At 41.5% G+C, this 24,843-nt stretch overlaps 1 protein-coding gene across 4 annotated transcripts in view; it reads left to right on the forward strand.

Moving 5' to 3' along the window:
- The first annotated feature begins 1,000 nt into the window (after positions 1-1,000).
- Positions 1,001-24,843, forward strand: part of rreb1a (ras responsive element binding protein 1a) — a 60,476-nt gene continuing 36,633 nt past the window's right edge. Inside the window, exon 1 of one of the 4 annotated variants that reach the window (XM_053636142.1) lies at positions 1,001-2,912. In XM_053636142.1, coding sequence (XP_053492117.1) covers positions 2,873-2,912 — 40 coding nt within the window. In that variant the 5' untranslated portion in view covers positions 1,001-2,872. The remainder of the gene's footprint in view (positions 2,913-24,843) is intronic. The other 3 variants (XM_053636132.1, XM_053636152.1, XM_053636175.1) reach the window with 3 other exon arrangements.

A 24,843-nucleotide genomic window follows, 5' to 3' on the forward strand; every position in this document is an offset into this window, starting at 1 on the left:
CCTAGAAACGAGTTTTTGCGACTCTGCTCTAACGTGGGATGCTCTCAGAGTTTGCTCTACCCTGTGAGAGGTAGCTGCTCTTTCAGCCTCAGTTCATGGAGGATAAAGGAAACCTTTTGTTCCTGTGAAGGGTTGTTCCTTAGCAACAGCGTTGCATTTGGGAGCCGTGGCAACAGGTCAATAAATAACATCACTCTCAAGTTTCCCTCTCGGTCTCGGACATTCATCACGTCTTGTTACTTTACAGGACCTTTTTGGAATTGTAGTATGGTATTATTAGTGGTTGTATTTTTTCTTACCTTTCTATGGTGCTGCTGATGGTATAAATACCAAACTGTGAAGTTACTACAAGAGCTCCACTAAACGTCACATTGGAAATAGAGATCACTAATTTTATGCTGCATTCAGTCTTCAGTGTTCATTAGCCATCACTAAAATAACTTTCAATAGTAGAATTAGACTGGAGGTTTGTGTAAAACGGTGCATATAATGTGCACAAATAAGTTACTCATTGACTCAAATAGTCTAGACTGATCTTAACTGTGTCCTTTGCTGTGTGAATAACCTCTATGAATTTTACTGACGATGTTTTGACCTCATTAATGACAGATAATACAGAGCTGATGCACAGCTGAAGAAAGGACTTTTATCCAAAACCTTTCGATTCTCTGAAAAACTTTATGTGCCACACTTAATTTTCACCGCATCCACCATGTTTACTGAAGCACATTGCATTTACTTTACTTAATGACCACTCATGACTTTATTTCTAAATTCTTGCTTTAGTTTTTCCATAGTGTTTAACAGTGAAAGCATCTCATGCATTGAGTCTCAAAACCGGTTGGTAAAGTGGCAAACAAAATATAAACACATGATGAACTATATGGTAAATGGTCTGCACTTATATAGCACTTTTTTAACCTTAGTGGTTCCAAAGCAGTTTACACTGGTTCTCATTCACCCATTCACACACACACCAATGGTTGCAGAGCTGCCATGCAAGGCGCTAACTTGCCATCAGGAGCAACTTGGGGTTCAGTGTCTTGCCCAAGGACACTTCGGCATGTGGAGTCATGTGGGCCGGGAATCAAACCACCAACCCTACGATTAATGGACAACCCACTCTACCACCTGAGCTATATATCATGATCACAATATGGAAGTGCATTAAAATGGAAACTAAATGGTGCTAGGCATCCAGGGTTTAATCTAATCAACTATCATGCAAGAATCTCCACAGTCTGTTGAGTGTTGATAAGCTGGTAGGTTTCTTCATAGCACATTATAGACAAGTGGGAACCTAATTTCAATGAAAAGAACTAATACTTAATGACTTAATCGTCGACAGTGCATTCTCATTTTCAGCTTGTAAGCCTACACATACTAAAATATACACATACACCTACTCATTATATACATAATAGACAATTAGGATAAAATATGCTCTGTATATGCTTTAAAATACAATCATCTTTATCATGTCAGTGAATTTAAATGATTCAATCACAGATAAATAGGCCTTGTATGGACTGTGTAAACAGGGATTAGTAAACTGAAATAGGTGCTAAATGCTGCTCTGGATGAGGGATTTTTGTTTCATCTTAGTTGAAGTGTAAACAATTAAAAAAACAAATCCTCTAAAGTTTGTGTGAGCATCTGATAAAATGGCCTCTTGTGGAACCTGTTTGGTCCTGTAGGTTCAGGTAGGGAGAGCTGCCAACGTCGGAGATGGAAGAAGAAAAGGAGGGGGAGGATTGGCATGGCTCAGCTCTCATGGTTGCCAGATTTCGCCTTTTTAAATTCTTGTTGCTTTATGTTTAGCTCTCTTTCAAGTTGTAAATAGTCTCGTACAGGTAACCGCGAACTTTGCTTAGGTGTAGCTCGGATTGAGTGGTATGGGGGATTAGTTTTGTAATACGTGTGCGAGAGATGGGGAACAGTCATGGCGCATCTGGCAACCAGGGTCTTAGTGGCTTTTAGCCTAGTTGATGAGCTGTTAGACACGTGGATGGATGGGGGGCTGTATCGTGCTTTGAAATGGAAATTTGAACATTGGGGTCTGAACAATCCAGCGTTTAAAAAGTTTTAATTTTATTTACTTGAGTGACATATTCACATGCATTTATTTCGTCAAATGAACTGCATTATAAACCGACCTCGTGGCAACCTTGTGCACATCATCACGTTTCTATCCATCCAAAATGAGTGCGTAAAATATGAGTGCGTTTGATCAATATTTTACGTGCGAACTCTTTATTTGTCATATTGACCAAATATTTTGGCTCACAAGTTATATAAATGTTAATAGGGCATAATGCAGAGAGGGTAGATTAGATGCCACAGGTGGGTTTCCTCTTTTTATTGTTTGAACAAGTTGAGTTTTCTTTTCGAGAGAGAGAGAGAGAGAGAGAGAGAGAGAGAGCGAGAGATGCTTGGAGCAGCCTCGGTCCCCTTGGAGACTCCGGCAGGAGCGCAACACGTGATGAGAGAGAGACACCGAGAGAGAGAGCGAGAGAGAGAGAGCTGAAGAGGACGCGCGGAGAGAGAAGAGAAGAGAAGTGAGGAGAGGAGAGGGGAAAAAACCGACTCGGAGTGCGTTTTCCTCTCCTCCCACCCTGACACATCTCGATCTCGTCCTGTGGGGGGGATTCAGAAGAAGAGGAGGAGAGAAAACACGGACTTAACGAACTTTTTGCACATCCTCGGGAAACGCCATTTTGATTCCTCTCCGGAACAGCTTTGCTTCTTTCCCCCCTCTCTATATCTCCTTCTCTCTTTCTCTCCCTCTTTCCCTAACTCATCATCACTCCCAGTCCCACACTCCCTAACCATCATCATCATCATCCTCATCCTCCTCCTCCTCATCATCATCATGTCTCGGCGAAAGCAGCCAAACCCCAACAAAGTCAAGCGTAAGTTACAGCACTTATTTATTTCTCTTTCATTCGCTGATGATCACATCCGTGTGATTGTTACAATGTAGCATTGCGTGCTTTGGTTTTTAAGTATCGAGTTGAAAACGCGGAAAAGTTCTCTCTCTCTCTCTCTCTCTCTCACTCTCTCTCTCTCTCACTCTCTCTCTCTCTCTCTCTCTCGTTTGACTTCCTCGTTTCGCCGAGGACCTGATGCTCATCTGCAAACCTGTCCACATCACTTGTGTATACACATACACTAATTTTATTTAACACCATTTGAAAACTTTCCAGGCCGTGTGTGTGTGTGTGTGTGTAAGTTTGAACGGAAGGATGGCGGGGGGTTCAAAGTCTGTTAGTTAGCCGCTGCTAACCGAGTGGAGCATCCGTATCTCTGTACGCCTTGCACTTTGATCCGACACTTTTACTATTTATTATTTGTGTTTTTTTTCCACTTTTATCGACGTTTACATGTTTATTCAGCAGCCGTTAAAAAACACGACCCGTGTTTTAATTTGTCTTTTTTTTTTTTAATAAAAACTTTATTCCGCGTGTCATTATTTCACCTCAGGAGTTTGGACGCCAGGTCGGTTTGTTTATCATTTATGTATTTATTTATTCAAAGTTTTTTTTTTTTGTGTGTGTGTATGATTAGTTTACTCCTCGGATAAATGTGTGGTGTTTATTTGGTGAGATGACTGTTTTATTTGGATGCCGAAAACTTGTTTTTAATTTAAAATATCGCCTTGTTTTTGTTTGTTGTAGTAGCTTCCTTAAAAAAAAGTTACTGTTAGTTTAAAGGAATGGATGAGGCTACGTTCTAAATCCCACACTAGCGCACTAAGTAGCACGTCCTTACTAGGTGGAGTACTATTCTAACGTTGGCTACTATTCAGTACTGTAGTGTGCGGTTTGGGACGTGGCCTGTGGTCTCTGGGGAAACGGCATCGCCTGAGCTCATTTCTGGATGCGTCGTTGCTAAGTGTGGAACATTGCGGGTTCAAAACGACAACAGAGGGTGTTTTTTCAAGTGCTGTTGCTGGAGATGAGGCGATTCGGCGATGTTGTAAGGTTTACTGGAGAAACCGGTCGTTTAGTTGGCCACTTTGGGAGGAGGAGGAGGTGGTGGGAGGAGGAGGTGGTGGGAGGAGGAGGACAGATCCGGATGAGCAGTTCACATTCCATTACGAAATTCAACACTGCATGAGAGAGCAGGCCTTTAGCAGAAGTGCGCACACGTTATGCATAGAGCAAGCACACCATGAGCACTTTCTGTGTTTTCTTCCCAACTTCTTCTCATTTAGTCTCCCTGCGTGCTACACTGTAATGTTTTCCCTGCTCCAACACACCTGACTCAACATATCAGCTCATTCCTGGAGGCTCCATGATGTTAAAGTGTGTGTGTGTGAGAGAGAGAGAGAGCAAGAGCATCAGCACACCTATTAGTCTGAATCAACCCGAAATAATGCTTTTGGTTGGTTGGTTTGTTATTTGGTTTCATCATTTAAAGAACCAAAAAAAAAAAAAAGCATCGGTTGTTGGGAAGAGTTCTTGTAAAATTATTTCATTCACTTCTCAGAAATATAGTGATGAGGGGGGGAAAAACGCTAACAACTGAATCACAAAAGCACTGGAAACACTTATCTCAATCAATAATATTAATCAATAATTATATAAAAAAATTCCAGTGTGGTCCAAATATGCAGAACACTGCATTTCTGCGGTGCAACAGCTCTTGTCATTTGGCTCAGTTCGTGCCTCGTGGTTTCAGTTTCGCGGCGCACATCAAGAGAAAAATGTCACCCGCAACCCAAAATGCTTGGCATGTGCTTGGGTTCACTTCATGTGTTCAGCTCAATAAGAGTCTAATTGCATTCTCACTGCAACCAAACCAAACCACTCTAGCGGTACTCTATATGTATTTGAAAGCACCTTAATATGTGCATGTATCGAGAAACACCACTCTGTAGGATGACGTGTGGCACTTCTCAGAGGCTAGAAATGAAAAAGATCCTCGCTCTTAACGTGTTTTGTTAAACCAGTAGCTTCGAAAGACTGAAAAGACAGGTCCAACTCTGTGTTTCCTAACCTTGCTTGTGAATTTGCTTCTGTAACACACCCTTTTTTTTTTAACCTCGTGAAGCGCGGATGAGTCGCGTCAGGTGTGTTAGCTTGCTGATCGATCCGGTACTCGTGGATAATGTGCAAAGGCAGATGTTTTAGGTTTTTTTTTTTTTTTTTTAAATAAACCTCTTGCACATGTTTGTTTTGAGCCCCTGCAGCAGTGCTCAAGTGAGGACATGCAAATTTGAACTTAAGTGACAGGAGTAAGAGACTCTAATGTAGTTCCTGTATTATAGAAAAAAAACCCCACTGTGATGGAAAACAATAGGCGCTAAAAACCGAAACCCGTACTCCAGATCTAGCCTTGATGCAGAGACGTGTGTCTTTGATTGCAGTTGTTTGTGATCCCAGTGGCCTCTGGTGCTGTTAAAATAGTCTAGATAGCAGCTTTTTGTTGTTGTTAAACTTTAGCTGTTTTCATCCCATAGAAAAGGTTTTTTTTTTTTTTTTTTTTTCTTTTCGTTGCTGCCTGGGAGCTGCTGGCTCTCCGTTTTTGTAATTGCGAGCTGTGTTTGGGTGTGCAGGCCTAGGCTGGATGTGGCCTGCTCCATTGTGAGGTCTGTTGACAAAATATACAAATCGCAGGTTTCTGCTGAGAAGAACAATACCACTGTAGCTGAGTGAGAGTTCAACTCAAAATCCTCCTCATGCGTCCTTAAATAGGCAATTAGGAGAGGGCCAGAACGAACTTGTAAATATTTATCGTACGATTTAGATGCACAGGTGATGCCAAGATGAGACGGCTGCATTAACAAAACCGCAGGATGAATATTTAAGCCGAGCTACAGCTACAACTACAAATTTGATGTCTGGAAGAGCGTTTCAATGCCAGAAATGCTGTATACACGCGCTGGAATTTCTCTTCAGTGTTTCTGTGATTTGAAAGAGAAACGTGTTGAGTTGTGTAGTGTATGATGTCTAAAGGATCTCTGTCTCCTTTTGGCTTAGACTAGTTAATTAAATACACCTCTCCCCTGTTGGGATTCAGAATTACCCAGGGTACTGGCATTAGCAATTACTAATTCATTTAAAGTCCAATCCCCAGACGCCCAGGCTACTTACCCAACCCCCTTTTTTTAGGCAGCCAAACAATTGCTGGATATCACTTTGCATCTGCGTATTATATTCAAGCACAGGATTTACATGGAATGTTTGCTTTGTTATTTATTTATTTTTTCCTTTTTTGCATCTGAAAACAAATTCAGTTTATACACCTATCGAAGAGTGATTTGTCAGTCTGATTATTTCATTTTAAAAAAGGAAATGAGATTAAAATGATCCTCTCAACGAAACTTGGGAACAAATCAGAAAGTTTCCGATTGTATAACTCTTCTCTTTAGGGTTTTGGTGGGTCTGATGCAGAAGGTCCTGTATTACCCCCGGGGTATTGATGAGCTGGCCCTTTGGCTCCCAGGCTATATTTATCTTGCCTTTTTTAGATAAGATTATATTCCTTCTCACTGACGGCGGAGAGCGGATGCAGGGACTGAGTTTGTGTGTGCAGTGGGAGAACGTGGGATGGAATGGGCTGATAAATCAAAAAAGTAGACACTATTGAGCTTCAATCTTTGTATTTATTTGCTGATAAGGTGGCTGTCTTTCTGGTAAACCATAAAAATTATGAAAATTTTAGTGCCGGTTGATTGTTGAATTTATGTTCAAAAGTTAAAGAGTCTTGCTTCAGCCTTGAGGTGTAATATGCAAGCTGTTAGAAGAAACGCTGTAGTCAAAGCGGTGATGAATTGCTCATTGGTGTTCATTTGAATGCACACAATGGATTAACGTATACTCTGTTCATCTCATGTAGCCTGTTGATGAACTGAAAAGATGATTCATTTGTGTATGTCAATTTCACAGCAAAACCAATGCTCAGAAACCTATGAAATAAGCATGCTAGATACCCAGAGTATGCTTTTAAGAGGGGTTAATAATAAGTCTTGTTATAAAGACAGTTGCGAATGAGGATAAAATAGAGTGAATGTGAGCTGCAACTGGAAAAAAAGTTAAAATAAAAATGTGCTGCAGCATGGTTTGTGGCCAGACCACTCTGGGGGTCCTCACAAGAATAGTGCTGGACGCAGACATTATGGCAATGGCTATATTTGTGGTTGTCCCTGATGGCTTCTTGTGGCCTGCACTTCATCATTGGTAATGTATAAATCAGGTCACATGATGGCTTGCTTTCTCAATAACTCTTATTGGTATTAGTTTAGTTGTGTAAGGACATGGGTTTCACTTTGATGTTATTTCTAACATATTCCATTTAATTGTGGTGAAAAAGTCACATGTTGTCGCCTACTTCAAATTTAAACTGTGGCCTGTTTGAACATGTTGTTTGTACCACAGTTGCTTGCTTGATGCCACATCATTTTTTTTTTTTTTTTTTTAGATACTTCTCATTCTGTTTTTGAGGCTTTTTGGCCATTCTTTGTTCCCCTCTTTTCATTAAACTCTCTCAATACTTTTGCTGCCATAATTTGATGCGCAAAGCATCTTGTTTTGAGGAACTGTATGCAGAAAACCTTTCATTATGACCGTGACTTAATCATCTGCCGTTGAGCAGTCAGCAGACCGAACTGATGTGCTCATCTTGATGGCTCATCAGCTTAGTTTTTGACGACCTGGTCACAAAAGCCTACGTGTCAGTTAGGCTCACCTCCTCCTCCTCTTCCTCCTCCTCCTCCTCCTCTTCCAGCACGTCGTGCCTCTATCACCTTTTCCTAACAACCCCCTTCAGCTCGAATAGGCAAACAGAGCAGGTATTTACTGTGGGTCCAAAGTCTAACTCAAGGGCTGTCACCGATGTGAAAGAATGCCAGCGTGGAGGAAAGAACAGAGCAGGAAAGAACAAAAGATAGAAGAGAAACAAGCAAAGAAGAAAAATGCAGAGAGGAGAGGGTCGTCAGGAAGTGAAACTGCCTCTTAACTGAGGTGGACAGGGAAGTGATGGAGGAAGTGGAAGAACAATAGTGTTAAAGCAACCGGCCCTTGATCGTTCACCCGTGTCCTTTTCACATGGCTTATACTACAGCTATTTCTTCCCTCTCTCTCTTATTTCACTCGAAGGCTAAATAGTGTCGAGACTGATGGGAGAAAAAGACAGAGCTAAATGGAGAGTGCATTAATGACAGCCTCTTTTACTGTCTCTTCTCTCTCTCTCTCTCTCTCCCTCTCTCTCTCCCTGCATTGGATTCTTTTTCTCTTTTAGAAACTCTCCCTCGCTCTGTCTGTCTTCTCTTCAGCCTGTAACTCTCCCTCCCTGCCTGGCTTTCTTGCTGACTAAACAGTTTTGTCAGCTGGCAGTTGTGCGCAGGCTGAGGATTTGCGATAGCTTCTGGAGGTTGGAGCGAGGGGGAGGGGTGGTACTCCCAGGCAGCACTTGTTGCTCAGTGGAACCGAGAGAACGACGGAGGGAGGGAGGGAGGGAGAAAGAAAGAAAGAAAGAGGGTGGGAAGAAGGGAGGAATAGAGTGAGACTGCAGGAAGGAAGGGGGGGGGGAGTGGCAGCAACAGCATCGCCCAACCAGTTTCTACGAGACCGAGGGAGAGAGAATGCAAATGTTACACCACTGAATTGCCTGTATCTTCTTACAGCCAGATTGTTGTGACCGCAATCAAAGTTATATAGTTGTGCTGTAGTAGACAGACTTCATTTTCTTTTGTTTTGACAGACTTGTACTCTTTTTATCTATTCATTTTACTCTCAAATCCCTTCTGCCTTTCTAGCCTAGCAAGGCTCTGTATGCCTAAAGTTTACCCCTGGGTGGTACGGTGTGTTTTCTATATCTGACACTTTTGAGGACAGGCAGCAAAACTGCTGAGTGTCTTTGTGTAAACAGTAGTAATCTAGACTGAAGGAGTCCTAGGCCATACTGCCACTCAGCCTAGATAACAAACTTAGTCCAGGAGGATGAGCTGCCCTAATAACAGCCTACCTGAGAACCATAGTGCATGCTGTGAAGAGATGTGGTTCAGCTGATGTTGACTGCATCTTGAGAAGATTTGTCTGGAGGAGTTGTTTTTTTGTTTTTTTTTTGCCCCAAACTTAGCACAAGTGTATTGTTAAAGTTTCTTTGTGGTTACATTCTGTTGTGAAACACATAATTATAAGGGTGGGCTTTTGGTGTTACTCTTCTGCAGTAACCCCACTGTCTCACAGCCATGTTTTTTTTTGTTACCTTTTCAGCGCCCTAGGTGCTCTATGCACACCCACATACACAATGTCCTGCTTCCCCACTCACACTGTGCTGAAAAGGTACCATTGTTTGTTCTGCAAACACAGGACACACCTCGTCTCCACGGAAACAGGAGCGCATGCCCCTACTTTTGCTACTCCTTTGGTTTGTAAAAAAGTTGAACCACACACCTATTTACAGCCTTTCAGGGAACATGTTTTTTTTTTACCTGAAAGAAAGCATCCCCTAGCCAGTGGTACAGCTATGGGGGAGGGTAAATAAGGGTGGGGTCCATCAGTTGTACCTGAAATGGAGGTGGAGGCTCAGAGATAGGCCTGAAGAATGGGATTGTGGCTTGCTGATGGGGAGGGGGATCTGAGGAATTTGACACTCTGAAACTTCAGCTGCACTTTTTTTCCCTTTTCACAAAAGTCTTGCTAAATGACCAGAGAGGACAAGGAACTGTCAAATATGCTGTGTCTTTGCTTTTCAAAAAATATCCAGAAGCAAGCCATTCTGAGAAATTGCTATGTCATTGCCTGTTGGTCCCATTTTTAAAACTTTATCAGCATGTTGCTGTTTCAGCCAAAAAAAAACGTTGTTCCTAATAAATTTTTTTGTTCATGAAGGTCTTTTCCAGCTGAACAATACAAACAAGACATTCACTATCTTGTTCATTGCAGAACTAACAGGGACAGGGATTTCCAGTTCAGTTTGTCTTCCTTAAATATGTGTCAGCCTGGTCTTGCAAATATAAAGCAGTGGCTGAACTATGGGCTGGGAATGACTGTTATCTGGACGCCACACCCAAGCCCTGCTTGCATCTCTGACTATAGCAGCGACTTCTTACTTAGTCCAAATGAATATACAGAGCTTCAGTTAATGCTTTCATGTCATGCCATTGCAGAGCACGTGAAAACAAAACCTCCTCAGTGTCGGGTCAAGCAATTTGACAGAAGACTGTGAACACCCCCCATGTGTTGGTACATAAGCATTAGAAAGATGCTGGACACAGATGCAGCCAGTAGTGTTTCCAAAATAAATGCTGTTCAGTGATGCAGCCCAAGCTGGTGAAGAGGTCGGGGTGGGGAATGGCTATTTAAAGGTTGTGTGTCTAGGCCTAAATTTGGGTTGCGGTTATGTGGGGGTAGGTAAAATGTAAAGATGTGCCTGGCCCACTAGAGTAGGGTTAATGGTACACTGTCAGCCTCCCTTGAGAAACATGGAGTCAATAGGCCTGGCTTTGTTGCCACACCTCTGAGGAAGGAGACACAAAAGGGAGTGATTTGGACTCTTTCTCCTGCTTGAAACCTGACCTCTTGATCAGGATCTGAGCACATAAAGAACGACCACAAACCCTGCCCACCTTCAACACCTATTCCATATCAGTAATTCACACTTATCAAAAGAGGCCTACCTGAACAACACAGTCTTGTTCAAGTGCAGCTCCCTGTGCCCTACCTTTCACATATTTGCTCAGTTGCACTCAATTTGTTGGGTTCCTCACAATACAAGTAATCTAATTCCAACCTCGTAATCTTGTTTTATCAGCTTCAGAGTTGTGCATGGAATATTTTATGGTGTGGTGGGTAAGAAAAGTACATGCAAATGCAGTAAGTTCCGACTTGTCTGTGCCTGCAGTCTAGATTACAAAAGGGATGAGCTGTAACCACCATTTCTCAAAACAGTTTCAGATGAGAATTAGTCACCAGGAAGTCAGTTAGTTACCTTGCTTTTCTCCATCATACTTTGCCCTGTAACCTCAGCATCAAGCAGACCATTTCTTTCAAAGGAGTTATCATTAACCACTCAGTTAAGCCTTGACTTGTGAACTTTGGTACTAAGTATCAGGAGGAAAAAAAACTAGAGCAAAGATGGTCATAAAGTTCAGGGGAAAAAAAGAGAATGAGATAAGTAGGTTTTTTTTTTTTTAAGATAGGCTCATAAGTAGGAGGCTGGGTCAAGGGTTCTTCAGAGATTTTTTCCACTGTTAGTTTTTAAATGGCTATTAGTCATATTACATTTATTTTTTTTGTATTACCTTATCCGTCCATTCTTCCTAGGAGTTGGTGTACTGAACATCTTTTTTAACAGTCACATGCAACCCTTGCTGACCACTCTTAAGATAAAATAGGCCAAACTATTGGCTGAAATTTCTGAATGATTTAAGACCACCATTTAAGATTAAAGTAGAATCTATTTGCTTACTATTAAGTAAGTAAAGGCCAGAGAGTAGTAGAAGTGATCTAAGTTTGTGGTCTTGTGTACCAGATTGAAATCAAGCCAAAAGATTTTGTGATTTGTGTGATTGGATGGGGTTAATACGTATCCGTATTAACTCAGAAACAACTTCTTGTTTTAGGCAGATCTGAGTTCAAGTAATAATCAATCACACCTGTTGGTCAGTAAGTATATTTCTACTTTGGACTTGTTTCTGATATCTGTATCTGCTTATCTTATATCATTTCAGAAAGATCACTTAACATCTCATCAACTAGCATGAGCAACCTGAATACCAACACAGCAAAGCCTCAGGGAGGTGTTGTGGCACTAGTTGATGACCCTAGACATGTTTCATATTGCTCTCAGGAGTGTGTAATTAGTTCTGAACATCCATGTGTTTGTAAGGTTGTGGTTTCCTCTGTTCATTTCATCCCTCAGTAAGGAAATGGCTTTTCCCACCAGACTGCAAGTCTTTCAGATATTTGCTGAAAAGGAAATGGTGGATACTGGTTGTTGTTTCAGGATTTTATAATTAAGAGAATTGCAGGTGGAGAATGAATGCAGAATGTCCTCTGGCCTGTTTGCTTTGGTCTTTGGTGGACAAAGACCGTCTCACCAATCGAAAGTCAGCCAGTGATCTATGTTCCCTTCCTGCATCTCCATTCCTGCACTAACCGTTTTCATTCTCTCAAGGCCTCACTGTGTTGAGAGTTGTAACCCACCCACCAATCTGTACCCAGGCTGGTGCTGGCTAACATCTGATGGAACTCTCTTTATCACCCTGTTGGCAAAACATTGAGGGGGCCTATACAGATGGAAATGAGGCCTTTACAGTCCCGCAGCCGAAATGCTACTGCCCTAACGCCTCCGCAGAGTGCCATTGGATTACAAAAGGGACCGGTTTGTCATGAACCCAACCCGTGACTGCTGCGATGCTGAACGACAGAGATCTTGATGTTCCTCATTCAATGTTCTCTTCCTGTACATTCTTTCATGTTGGTATCAGTTGTGTTTCACATTGCTGTCTTCTGTGTCTTGAACAGAGTTAACAGCTCATTAATGCCACTTAAAATAATACTAGTAGCACTGGAATGAATAGCACAATCCACTGATGCGGCTTTTGTCAGGTACGCTTAATGGTCTCTTGTGTGTTACACTATTTATCGAGTGCTAACTGCAAGGCACTTTTCTGCATGAGGATTTCTTCTGAGTGATGCTCGTTCTCCTTGCAAAAGTCACAGTGCATTGGAAATTTTGTGGATGACGAAATTGGGGATGTGTTGAAACAGCTTTTGTCAAAACCGTGAGGTTGCAATTTGGCGCTTTCTTAAGAATGTCGTCTACTCATTCAGAGCATCCCATTCAAACCTGGGCATTGCATCCCATCATGTAAAAAATATCAATAACCAGGGCTTTTTAAAATGCTCTCTGAAGTTCCAGAGCTTCCAACCCCCTGTTTCAGATGAATTACTCCCTTGTAAGAGCATGTCCTCAGGCAGAGGCCTATGTAGAGAGAGAGAGAGAGAGAGAGAGAGAAAGAGAGAGGGAGACTAGCACAGTGACTGTGGAGTGGCAAGGAAAAAAACAATGTGACTCTTATTTCAGCCAGAGCAGAGGAGGGGAGAGCAGAGTACGCGATGTGATGCCGCAGAGTCGCTTCAGTGTAACCAAGAAGTTTCAGCATGCCCACATGCCCCCCGAGTTTGATGGATAACCCCCACTGTGATGGCTGATCTGCCTGTCAATCAAAGCACTCCCATAGCACTCCCTGGCTGCCTAGTCTCTAGTCATTTGCTGAAGGGTAGTCATGTGATTTGGTTTTAGGGGGTAGGTCCTGAAAGGTAGGTGGGTGAGAGCTTTCACTGCAACAGTTGGCTGATGTTATGGCCTTGTACTTTGGCCTCCATACTCACTTTGGAGTTTAGGTCATATAATATCATAACTGAAGCCAAACTGGTGTGGAAGGAGGGAACGAGCAAGAAAGTGACGACTAGAAGTAGAGGTGTGTGTGCAATTACTCATCTGGGACTGCAGATAACGTTGCAGTTGTCCTGGCGGTACAAGGACAGGTATTGACTAAGTACAGTGCCATCTAGTTGCTGAATGAGTACTTTTTCCTCTTCGCCCAAGTGGTTGCCTTCTTTAGTAGAGGGAAAAAAAGGTCTTGCAGGCCACAAATCATGTGTGCTTGCTCAATGCGTGTATGCGAGAGTGTGTGTGAGGGAGAGAGAGACAGACACTGGGATAGCCTCAGTCTCAGTCCAGATGAAGGGTGTATTCTTCTTGCTTTCACAAAGAACTCCATTATAGCATGCTGTAAGAGGCGTATCTGCCCAGTGCTCCATTAAAACTAAACCCCCCCCCCCCCCAGTGGTTTTCCTCCGTCTCGTCTCCCAAACGGACAAGGTGGAACCCACAGACGCCCGGCAACACAACTCTCCAACTTATACCACTACTAATAGTAGTCTGGGCATAAGTCCCCTAATCGCCGTGAAGGTGCAGAGGTTAGGATTTTCAAATTTAAGAACCATGAAGAAGTCAGGAGACTTTTGTTGGGATCATGGTGTGGGAAAACCTAAATTCATTACAGTAAAGCTCGGTTCTTATTAAAAAGCTTTAAAAAAAAAAAAAAACCCGGTTTGAGAAAATATTTTGAAAGCCGAACACATAGTCGGACAGTCTATACCCAGATTGTTATTACAGGAGATTTCCTGACAACTACTACTTTGAGTTATTTTAATAAGATGTTGGGAGATACAGCCGTTTGCTTAGCTGTAGCATCAGTAACCATAGCTAATCCAGTTCTTTACAGATTCTTCGCAAAACTAAAACAAAGATGCATGTATTTTTCAGAATGAACTTGGTGACTGTTATGGAAGTTTTGTACCTATTTTTTTTTCATGAGCAGAGACGTTTGAATCTACTGAATCTATCTGAGATCTGCAGTTCAGGGAGCACGTTGTGTGTTCAGGGCATATTGGGGCTCTGTTCACGTCGGCGTGTAATGGCTTGTCGGCTTAACGGGGCTGAAAAGCCCTTCGAGCACCCGATCCCTCCCTCCATCATTGTCTTTTCAGGTGTAGGGAGACTTTTGGGTTTTACCTCATGAAACTAGCAGCCACGCCTTAACCTTGCTTCAAAAAGAGATTATCCAAAGCATCTTTAGTCCTTTAGTTTCCAGAGACATAAAGACAGAGATACAGCTGTGAGCTCAACGTCAGTATGACTTAACCAGAGCTAATCTTGGCCTATTACATCTCTGTTTTTCAGAAAGCTCTGGCCAGTACCTGATGTGTAATACCCATCAGCAAATGTCCTGGCTTCTCTATGCCATTCCCATGCCATGGGAATGGAATGTAGTATTCATACCTAGTCATCGTTCACACCTTTAACCTCACTGCCAATCATTGTAAATGTTTGTAAATGCTTCACTCTATTTAAAATGCTGATTAAACCATTTGTAGGAATGTACCATTTTTTTTCACTGACATAATGTCATTTTTAGATTAGAGTAATTATGTCTATGTTCCTTTTTTGACCAGCACAGAACCAGGCAATACTGCCATAGTTTAGCTTAAAAATTACATTTCAGTACTAAATCTATAATACATCATCTGTGTTATGGCTTCATACATGTCCATCAGAGAACGAGTAGAACAAGGATTAAAAACATGAACGCAAAGATAATGTTTTAGTTACTGGTTCCAAGGACGTGACCTGCTCCATGCTGTGGGATAGAGATGGACAATATGATGTTAGAAACAGTTGAGGCAAGGTGTACTTTCCATAAAAGTTTACTTTAGTGTGCTTTATCATAGCTCATATGCAATGCTATAAGACAGGGTGAATTATAGGGCCTTATTTATACATTTGGTGTGATGGTTTATCTAATTAATAATCATTCCACAGCATTCAAACACGTTATCGTTTTCTATGTCCACTCCATTCCAGTTCAAATGTCCAACATTTCGTTCACTGCTTCATATATCAGTGAGCTGATTGCTTTTAGAATGTGCTCAGACAGACAGCTTCAAGATAACTCCTGCTAAATTATGATTGGATAAGCATGTTTGGAGTTAGCTTTAAAAACAGACCAGAGCCATTGAGAAACAGCCATGATTTAAACAAAAGCTTGTATCTGCGTTTTGCAAAAACTTATAGAAAGAAAGTATTTCCATAAACCATAATACAGGGGTTCTTAAATTTTTGTAACTTAAAAAAAAAACCCATAGCAAACCTACACTACTGGTCAAAAGTTTAGGAACACTCATTCCTCATTTTTATTTTATTTTTTCCACATTTTAAAATAATAGTAGTTATCAAAACTCTGGAGTAACACAAATGGAACTATGGGAATTATGTTGTGATAAAAAATTGAAAATAAGTCAAAATAATTTAGTATTTTAGTATCTTCGAAGTGGACACCCTTTTTGCCGAGAATTTCCAAAAATGTATTCTTGGCATTTTCTCGACCAATTTCTTGAGGAATTTCCCTGAGCTGCTTTTTAAACAGTATTAAAGGAGTTCACACCTACACTGGACACTTAGTGGCTGCTTTTCGGAATATTTCGCTCCGAGTCATCCGTTTAAAAAAATATTTATTTGTAAATAAAATGTTAGTTTTCTAATGAAAACACAGATTTTCAAACATTTAATCATACACCATCAGATCAAAAGCTTTTTAACATGAGAAACATTTCAGTCGAGTGTCCACAAACTTTTGACCGGTAATGTCTGTAGTACAGATTTATTCAAATGTTAGACTTCATCGTTTAAATGTGTACAACAATAGTCCCGCTGTTCACCAGAGCCATAGACCTTTTCCTTCCTGAACATTCCACAGACAGAACACGTTATAAAAATTGCAGTTAAATTCAAATTGATATTATTTACAGTTAATGATCATATCATCCATTTCATTTCAAACCTCAAAAAGGTTAATATCTATAAGAACCTGTTAATAAATATAATAGCTTTAATAATGAGGGGTTGTGATTTCCACCACTTAAACAAAATGAACAATACCCTGGGGGGGTCACCTGACCACACTTTGAGAATGATGCAGTTTTAATATATATATATATATATATATATATATATATATATATATATATATATATATATATATATATATATATATATATATATTAGTTATCCTCCAGTAGTTTGTCCACTGGGCATGGATGGGGCTGTCCTGGAGGAGTGATTTATGGAGTGGAGCCATCACTGCCGCCCTTCAATGAATGCACCATTTGTTGCAGATGGACAACTGTCAGAGAAGAGCGCTGAGGCCTGCAGCGTCCTCGCTGTCATAAATGCAGCTGAGGGAAGGAGGGAACAGGGCTGAGGGAGGGATGAGAGAGAAGAGGGCGGGAGGGATTCCCATGTGACTTCTATCCAGGAGTCTTGTTTCATTGATGGACCAAGTTAAGCATGACTAACCACAAGACACAATGGTTATATATATTAAATGCATCTTGTACACGTGGTTTTAAACCTCTGTGTCTGATGCATGATTTGAAAAAGCCACTTGATTTCTATGCTCTCATTGGTGCCTTGCAAAAAGGCATACTGCTGTAAATAGAGAATGTCAGACAGCTGATTTTCCTGCAGGAACATGTCTGCAAAACAAAGTCATCAGAAGAGTGTCGGTGGGATGGGGGGGGGGGGTGGGGTCCTCACTTTGTGTTTCCCCAGTGATTAGCACCTCATGGAGACTATTCCCGCTAACCTCACTATTCCCTCTCTCTGTCTGTGTCGAGCTGACTGGAAGGCCTTGTAGCCTGACATCAATGCGAGGATTTATTTCTTAAAGCGAATTGAACATGAGTCTGCGAATGGCTGCAGTGTTTTAATGTTTTGGAAGGATAGTGATGGTCTGTGAGCAAGCCTGCAAACACTTGCGTACATATACGTGCTCGTACCATCTGTAGCGTGTGGTGGACAGTGTATGCTTTTTTTCCAAGGCAGCTGTCAGTGGTACACCAATCTGTCAGTGCACAGTCTGCATCTGTACTTCTGCTTTGTAACTCACACCGTGTGTGTGTGTGTGCTAGTATGAGCATGCCTTCCAAATCGTCCTTTGTTGATCTGACCTGCAGTCAGTCTCTGGTGAGGAACCCCTGCTCTTCTCCGCTCTACGTTCCTGTACATTTGCATGGACATGGAGAGGAGGCTGAATTTGAGCCTGTCTCCTTTCCCTAGGCAGGCTCATATGACCAGACAACCTCTGCATCGTTGCTCCACTGCGAGCACAGCCAAGCCTGGGCAGCGTACACGCTATTCAGGCCCAAATAAAGACGTACTGGCTTGAGGGAGGGGAAAAAAAAAAGTGCCCGTCGCTGGCACCTGTTGCCAAGGACCGTCAGTTTACAGCCATGTTTAATTCCAGAGCCAAGAGCTGCTGTGCCAGCAAACCCTCTGTAGTGCTAAAGCACAGCTTGTCAGCAGAGTATCAAGTCTGCATGATGTTAAAGCGAAGGAAATATGTCCCGACATGAGTTTATATTTGGTAGTTTCATTGTTACGATTTATTGCCTAACACGTTATCATAATAAGTCTGTAGTGAATGTACTTAATGCTAGCTAGTTAGCTAGCACACTAGCGGTTCAAATGTGTTGTTTCGTTTTGGTTATTTTTGATGCTGCATTTATTACTGGTTACGTCAGTTCAATTTAAAAAGGTTTTGTAAGTTAAAAGGCTCACAATTTAAAGCCATTCCAGATTTAATGCTGTAGACTAGCATTGTAATAAAAAGAATACTGCACAACTGGCAGAAAATCGCACATGTATGGCCATAGAATAAAGGTTTTATTCATCTACTGCGTTGTTTGTTCCAGCAGCCAAGATAATCCACATTAGGGTTAGCATTAGGATTTTCAATGAAATCTGAACGATTTGCATATGTATATGTATTCAGTTCTGTCTTAGCTACATTGTCCTAGCAGACGTTTGTGAATGATAGGTCATCTACGTTATGAATTACTGATTTACTGCCCATATGTACTGCAATACCCCAAATCCTGAGCAAACATAATTGCTATTTAGTATAAAACTTTGATCATACTATGGTGCCAAGAGCGCACTGTGTTAAGAGTTCAAAGGAAACCAGCAATGTTAACAGCTGGTAAAAAAAAAAAAAGAGCCGTGGCAGAGTTTCTGTGTTTTTTTTTTTCCCTCCCAAGAGGAGCTCGTATTGATCTTGATAAATGCACAGTAATTGTAATGCGTTGCTGGTGAGTTTTGATCGAGACGCGTGCAGCCATGACTCGCTCGTCCAGATCATTAATTTCGTATATTTCGTCATTGTTTGTTTAGTAACGGTGAATTTCATCTTCAGTACCTAATATTAAACATTTTTTTTAGGTTGGATTTGTTTCCTCTCACTACAAGCGGTCATTTTGGTCGTTTTAAAAAGTCGCTCCCAGCTTTCCGACATTGTTTCCCCCCATTGCCTAGTGTAGCTTTTAGTGTGTACTGTAGATGACATAATGGTCATTTTTACAGCAAATAAGGAGTGTTTTGTTTTATGCAACGTTTGGCCAAGTGTAAATAATGCAGAATGAACATTGTTCTTGAATAGAATTGCACTGAGAAATGAATTAAGATAAGTGGGCCTCGAGTCTGGGTCCCTAACCTCCGACGGAAACATTCTCCGCCTCCATTTTAAATAAATATTAAAATTGTACTTACCTGTACATTTGAACCATGACTGAATCTCAGCAGCTTCGCATTTAGGAGTTTCATCATAAATCATTACTAGTGTTTACTCCCTATTAATCACTAGCTTGTTGGATTAGATCGCTATAATGGTAGTGACTGATGAGAATATAGTGTTTGCTGAATTGTAGAATTTCCAGACCAACACGTCCTTAGTCGAACATTAGCAGTCTGTTGGAGAGAATTTTCAGAGAGGCCCACGAGCATCTCTACAAGTCAGGCCATGTCTCTGCAGCTTTCCTGTTAATCTCCAGACATGGCTGCGGTGGCAACGCTGCTCTCGCCATCTCTCATTTTTACGTCTTTTCCAATTTTCTCTCAAAGAAAAAAAATGAATACACCTCCATTTATTCACCAGTTTAAATAGAATTTGCTTTGGCTCTTGGCTGAGGTTTGGGGAGAATATCTGGGAAGATGAACTGGAAGTGTAAATAAAGGTCGTGGTGCTGACTGAGCTAACAGGAAGACCTAGGCGCTTTGATGTTGTTCCTGTTCGTTCCATGCAGTAGGCCAACCTACGTGACTTTATTAATGCACAGTACACGTATGTACTCAAGGACACCGAGACAGGATTTCTGCACAGATTTCTTAAAGTTTGCTAAAAGAACAGAAAATGTTCACATGTGCAGATAGTGTAGTTAAAAATTCCGACAGAAAATATTCAGACACAAAAACTGTTTGGGTGATGCTCGGAGTCAGCTCGGCCTTCACTGTTTTCTTAAAGCAAGAGAGCGAAAGCTTTTTTTTTTCTTTCTTTTTTTCATTTTAAGCTGAGAAAAGGAGAAAGGTATTTTGGCCCTCATGTAACGTTTGAGTAAACAGTATCTGAATAAGTCTTGGTATGTGTTAGTAAGTGTGAGTGTGCCAGTGTGTCTGCCTTGATAAGGATGTTCTTCCCCTCCCTCTTCTTCACATTGTCCTTGCTGTGGAACGAACACAAAGTGAGAAAGCGAGTGAGTCAGGGAGGGAGCCATTGACGTCGCTCAGTCGCTGTAGAAAGGAGGAAAACCGGACTTTCTTGTTAATCCAGATTTACCCATCAACTTTACTTTGGTGCGCTGCTGTACACACACACACTTTCAGCTTTTAACTTTCATCTTCTACATCTGCTTTTTTCATTGTCATAGAGTGCTCAGTCTGTGTCCACCAGTGTCTCCATGTTCACCATTTCTTTTCCTGCGTGTGTGTTTGGTGTTAACGCACAGTGTGAGGCTGAAGATATGGGCAGGAGGAGAAACTGTGATATCTCGCTGAGCCAACTGCTCTCAAAGCCGTCGGTTCCTGCACTTGTCTGTGCCTGTCATCCTGCACAGAAACAGCACAGCAGCATTCTTTACTCTCTCTTGCTTTCTCTCTCTCTCTCTCTCTCTCTCTCTCTCCTTCTTTCTTTCTCTCACTCTCTCCCCCCTCTCTCTCTCCCTCTCTCTCTCTCACTCTCCTTCTTTCTTTCTCCCTCTCTCTCCCCCTCTCCCTCTCTCTCTCTCTCTCTCTGTCCCCCCCCCCTCTCTCTCTCCCTCTCTCACTCACTCTCTCTCTCTCTCTCTCTCACTCTCCCTCTTTCTCTCTCTCTCTCTCTCACACACACACACACGGTAATGCTCAGTGTCAATCAGTAATGTTCACCTCACACAGAGACACTAATAATAACATCGCTGTGTCTCCAATTACAATTATATTATTGGCAAAAATTGCTATGTCGCTGTATTTACATAAATAGGACCGAATAAATTTAGAAAGAGCGCACGAAACGTGTAGGTCATTATTTTGCACGCGATGTTTGCACGGTATCTCAATGCATCTATGACTTTACTGAGCAATACAACCAATACAGGTGATACAACAGTGCAGGTACAGCCATACAAATACCACAAGTGTGTAGTTTGCACTGCATTGCAGATGCAGCTTTTCAGGTGTCTGCGTGCATCCTTCTGTACTTCTGTGCAGAATGTTGACTTTACTAACAAATCATTAAAAACACTGATTACCTGGTTCAGTTTTGTTGTGAGGAGAAAAATATATGGACTTTAGGACCATTGTAGGTGAATGACACCAGCATGTCATAAGGTATTTCCATCTGAATATTTAGCGAAAATTTAATTTAGTTTCCAAAAAGTCCTTCCTAGTCATTGGCTTCTTATTCTAGGCTGCAGTCATGTAAACTGTTGTAAAAATGATCAAAGTAGAGAGAACTTTACTGTAATCATCTCATATTTAAATGTTGAGCAGAAAAAGGTGCTAGTCAGACTTGATTAAATTTTTTAAAACAGCAATTAGGCTCAAATGCGATGCTATCGCAGGCCCCGTTCACACCTGGCATTAACATGCATCCTGGGTGATCGGATCGCATTCGGACACCCGAGACACAGCTGTTATGACTGAGCACTTGTGATTGGATTTCATACATCGTTTCCACAGGAGAAATCCTGTCCCGCACATGTATTACGTCAGCCTTCTACTGCATGAATTTTCATTAAGAAATGTCTCACAAATTATATTTCATGCACCTTTACAGGTTGTTTCAAACGTTTTAATTCTGCATTCTGCACTGCATTTAATTTCAGGCAGAAATGTCCCCATGAATCCTGTGTGTTTCAAACATTTTTGTAGGGATGCTCCGATCAGGATTTTTGCTGCAGATACCGATTACCGATTTCTCGTCATCATGAAGATCCCGATCCCGAACGTTCAAGCTTTATATAAGTGAAATGTAAGCGTTCTGTTGACAGTCACTGTTAACCTTTTTTAAATTAAAAAAATATATTTTTTTAGATACAGTAATACCACAGATGTTGCCGTGCTTATATTATTCACAGTAATGTTTTAAATTGTTGTTTTAATTGACAATCAAATAAATAAGCACAGTAAATATTCATTACAGCAACCATTTTAATAGGCCTTTAAAAATACACGGTAAAAGGTGAATACTTTCATTGCTTCTTGAGACCTGGTAATAATTCCACACTGGTGATGACGTGAGCGCAGCGCTAAAGTTTAATGTCCTTGCGTGTTTTACGGCATCAAATCGGGATCGGTCCGTGAGATCGGCCAAATTTAGAGACTACCGATCGAGTCGTTGAACGTGATCCCTAGGAGGAGCATCCCTAACTTTTTGATTTTCAAACAGTACGAACTATTTAGAACATTTTAATCACATCGTCTGTTGGCGAATCTTATAAACGAACGAGAGACGAGATGACGAATGAAGCTATGAAAAAAGCGTTTGCTTACGTCTCTACTGTTATGGCATCAGTTTTATCCATTAGCCCAGTGGCAGAGATCTCCACTGTTCAGCGCGATTTCCAAACAGTCTCGTAACGATGACATATTTTCTGGCTAGGGCGGTAACATAGTCGATTATTGATCTGTCGTTGCTGCCTGGGATGCATCGAGACGCATTCACGTTTACACTACAAATATTATACAGCCACATGCCTCCCAGACCACGTCCCAGAATGTGGTTTGAGTGATCAGTGTGTCTTCGGGACGCATTTGACCCCGTTCACACCTGTATTTAAAGACCATTTGTGACCTGATCACCCAGGGCGCATGTTAATGCCAGGTGTGAATGGGGCCAGAGCTGTAAATCCAAACAGCCAATAGCCACAATGTTAACCAGAGACCTGATGCTGCTTGCTGTCCTACAGCTCCTGACACATTTGGACTAAAATTGTTGACATCTGTGGGACCCATGGGCCGGTTTAAGAAACAGGGCTCTTGCAGGTCATATCCAGATGTTATGTAAAATTTAAGCGTATACTGTATTCAAAAGGTCTGCAGAAAGAAAGAAAATGCAAATCATCAGCTGCTTCCATCGAGGATTTTAACTGATTAAAAGAGCACAAGGTGTAGACACAATCATATGTCTAACGCTGAATACTGCCGTACTGAGTAGCATGTGGTATTGTGGTAATATTTCATAATCTGTGGTAGCTGGCAGGCCTGTTTAGCAAACATGAAGCTTTTATGGTTACGATGATGCCAGACCACTACCTAAGACCCCGTCTTAAACTGCAATCACGTGTACTAAAAAGTGCATAATCGCACATGATTAATCACACACTGGTGGAAACGCCTGGGTGAAGGATGTGCACCCATTGTTGTGAGCAGAGTGTCTGCTGCCTTTTGCTGAGGTTTTGTAAATTTAAATCAAATGTAAGCAATATGATCATTATTCAGGGATTAGCGCTGATTATAGCTAGCAGAGTACGTCAGCGTCGCTCCAGTGCCAGCACTAATCACAGCTGCACGTGTCTGTTTGCTTGTTTTCCTGCATCCTCTGTTTCACAGCCTCACACTGCTGGTATTCAGCCTGGTTTGGGCTGGAGATGATGTAGAGACTGGGTGTGTTCTTTGCGCGCGCACACACACACACACACACACACACACACACACACACACACACACACACAGGCATGTCTTAAGACCTTTGCAACCTAAAATGTCTCCTCCACCCAACCATTATAACTACCTCTGTGTGTCTCAATTAGGCAGTCTTACCAGCCACTAATCTGATAATCACTGTCCTGTCTCTCTCTCTCTCTCTCTCTCTCTCTCATCCCTCCCTCCCTCCTTCTCTGCCTCTTTTATTCCCCTCATCTATCCACTGCTCGTTTTTTTTTTTTTTTTTGTCCAAATATAATTTTTCCTTTCCTCCAAATCATTGCCAGGTTTTAGATCAACATCCGTTCTTCACTTAAAAAATCATCAGGGTTGGGTCTTTAAACGTCACGCATCCTCTCTCTTCCTCCTTCTCAGTCCTCTTCCTCATCACCCTCTCCTCCCGTCTCCTCCGTCTTTTCAAAAGCTCCTCCACAAAGAAGATAAGCTGTTAGTGGCCCCGTAAATCTGTCCTCCTCCTTGTCTGTACCCATCTGTATCTCACTCTCTTTTATACACACATTTGCATAAACACACAGACAGGAACTGAAGCTAGATGAAGGACTTCAAAGCCAAAGTAAGAAGAAAGAAGTCTCAGATTAGATGTAGAACTGGAGGACGGACGTATGACGGCGTGTTAAATGACTAGTAGAGTTATTTATGTAACAGTTTAGTGCTGCTTTGTTGTAGACCAAGGACGTCCAGTGTCATCTGTGCGGTGTTGCTATACTTTATAGACCAACACTAAGCTGACATTGTATTCTGCTGAATCAAATTGCAGATGCTAATTTGATTCAGATGGGCAAGATGTGCAAAGTGGCTCAAGTACCAAGTCCACAACATAACCGGGCTCAAAGAGTGAAGTTTAGGCATATTTTTGTTTACCGTACTGTTGACTACAGCCAGCTAGGGCTGGTGGACATGACAAAAATATCATATCACGATGCATATCACGATCTATAATTTAGCTAACAATCTGTCTGCAAAACAGACAGACGATACATTTCTTTAATTCTTTAAAAACACAAAGAAGATTAAGTTAAATAGAAACATTACGCCAAATCGACGACATCCATTCAGTATGATTTAATTTGTAATTATTAGAAATAATTTTATAAAAAAGTTTTTAAACCACACCAATGATATCGCAAAACAGTGTATCGCTTAATCATTTATCATGATATCGATATAATATCGATATCTCGTCCAGCCCTACAGCCAACATCCACAACAAAAGCAGCATGCAGAAGGAGTTACAAATTCCTCCACTGCAAAACAGCCAACAAGACCACTTTGGTTAAGCATCTGGCCCAG

Source organism: Ictalurus furcatus, chromosome 1 (genome assembly GCF_023375685.1).
Source record: "Ictalurus furcatus strain D&B chromosome 1, Billie_1.0, whole genome shotgun sequence".
Lineage (NCBI taxonomy): Eukaryota > Metazoa > Chordata > Actinopteri > Siluriformes > Ictaluridae > Ictalurus > Ictalurus furcatus.